This window comes from Oxyura jamaicensis, unplaced genomic scaffold (genome assembly GCF_011077185.1).
Source record: "Oxyura jamaicensis isolate SHBP4307 breed ruddy duck unplaced genomic scaffold, BPBGC_Ojam_1.0 oxyUn_random_OJ67144, whole genome shotgun sequence".
Lineage (NCBI taxonomy): Eukaryota > Metazoa > Chordata > Aves > Anseriformes > Anatidae > Oxyura > Oxyura jamaicensis.
In genome coordinates, this window is record NW_023308404.1 from 1 (window position 1) to 1,456 (window position 1,456).

General features: G+C 67.9%; 1 protein-coding gene across 1 annotated transcript; it reads left to right on the top strand.

The window, feature by feature from the left end:
• Positions 1 to 4: 4 nt before the first annotated feature.
• LOC118159101 (zinc finger and BTB domain-containing protein 12-like) lies at positions 5 to 667 on the top strand (the record flags this gene model as incomplete). The annotated part of the gene is made up of 2 exons (XM_035313730.1): positions 5 to 614; positions 650 to 667. A coding segment is annotated over one exon (597 nt), but the record flags the coding sequence as incomplete, so codon positions are not given.
• Between the last annotated feature and the right edge of the window lie 789 nt (positions 668 to 1,456).

Here is a 1,456-nt window from a genome sequence, read left to right on the forward strand (position 1 = left end):
GGGCGTGGTGAAGGCGCGCTACAGCCTGGCCGAGGACGCCGAGGGCGAGGGCGTCCTCATCTTCCCCGGCGCCGGCGCGGCGGCGGCGGCGGCGGAGGAGGTTGGCGGGATGCCGCCGCCGCCGCCGCCGCCGCTGCCGGGACCGTCGGCGGCGCCGCCTTCGTCGTCGTCGTCCTCCTCGTCTTCCTCCTCCTCCTCCTCCTCGCTGGGCGCCCCGGCGCGCTGCGGGAAGTGCGGCGAGGGCTTCCAGGGGGTGGAGAAGTTGGTGTTCCACATGCGGGCCCAGCACTTCGTCTTCATGTGCCCGCGCTGCGGCAAGCAGTTCAACCACAGCAGCAACCTCAACCGGCACATGAACGTCCACCGCGGCGTCAAGTCCCACGGCTGCGGCGTCTGCGGCAAGAGCTTCACCCAGAAGTCCACGCTCCACGACCACATGAACCTGCACAGCGGCGAGCGGCCCTACCGCTGCTCCTACTGCGACGTGCGCTTCGCCCACAAGCCCGCCATCCGCCGCCACCTCAAGGAGCAGCACGGCAAAACCACGGCCGAGAACGTGCTGGAGGCCAGCGTGGCCGAGATCAACGTGCTGGTGCGCTGAGGGGGGGGGGGGGGGGGGGGGCGGGGAGGGGGCGGCCGGCACCCCCTCCGCCGGTCCCAGCCCCCCCTCCGCCGGTCCCAGCCCCCCCTCTGCCGGTCCCAGCCCCCCTCCTCCGCCGGCCCCGGCTCGGTCGACGCCAGGGACGGAGGCGGCGGCGGGGGGACGGAGGGATCGGCTGCGGCGCGGCGCCGCCGGGGGACGTCCTGGCTGGGGGGGGGGGGGATTTTTGGTCTGGGGGGTGGGCTCTGGGCAAGCGGAGAGCGGGGGTTGGTCGCCGGGCTGAGGGGCTTGGCCAAGAGGACGTCGGGCGGTGGGTTTGGCCGAAAGGGACACCGGGATTGGCCACTGAGGGATGGGTTTGGCCAACGGGACGTTGGCCAAGGGGGTTGGCCAACTGGAAGGCCGTGATTGGGCATCGACTGATGGGTTTGGCCAAGTGGGACGCCGCGATTGGGCATCAACTGAAGGGTTTGGCCAAGTGGGACGCCGTGATTGGCCATTGACGGAAGGGTTTGGCCAAGTGGGATGCCGTGGTTGGCCATTGATGGATGGGTTTGGCCAACGGAACATTGTCCAATGGGTTTGGCCAACTGGAGCACCGTCGTTCGTCATTGGCTGCTGGGTTTGGCCAACAGAACATTGTCCAATGGGTTTGGCCAACTGAAACGCCGTCGTTCGTCATTGGCTGATGGGTTTGGCCAACTGGAAGGCCGTGATTGGTCATCAACTGAAGGGTTTGGCCAACGGAACATTGTCCAAGGGGTTTGGCCAACTGGAGCACCGTCATTCACCATTGGTTGATGGGTTTGGCCAACCAGAACGCCGTGATTGGCCATTGACGGATGGGTTTGGCCA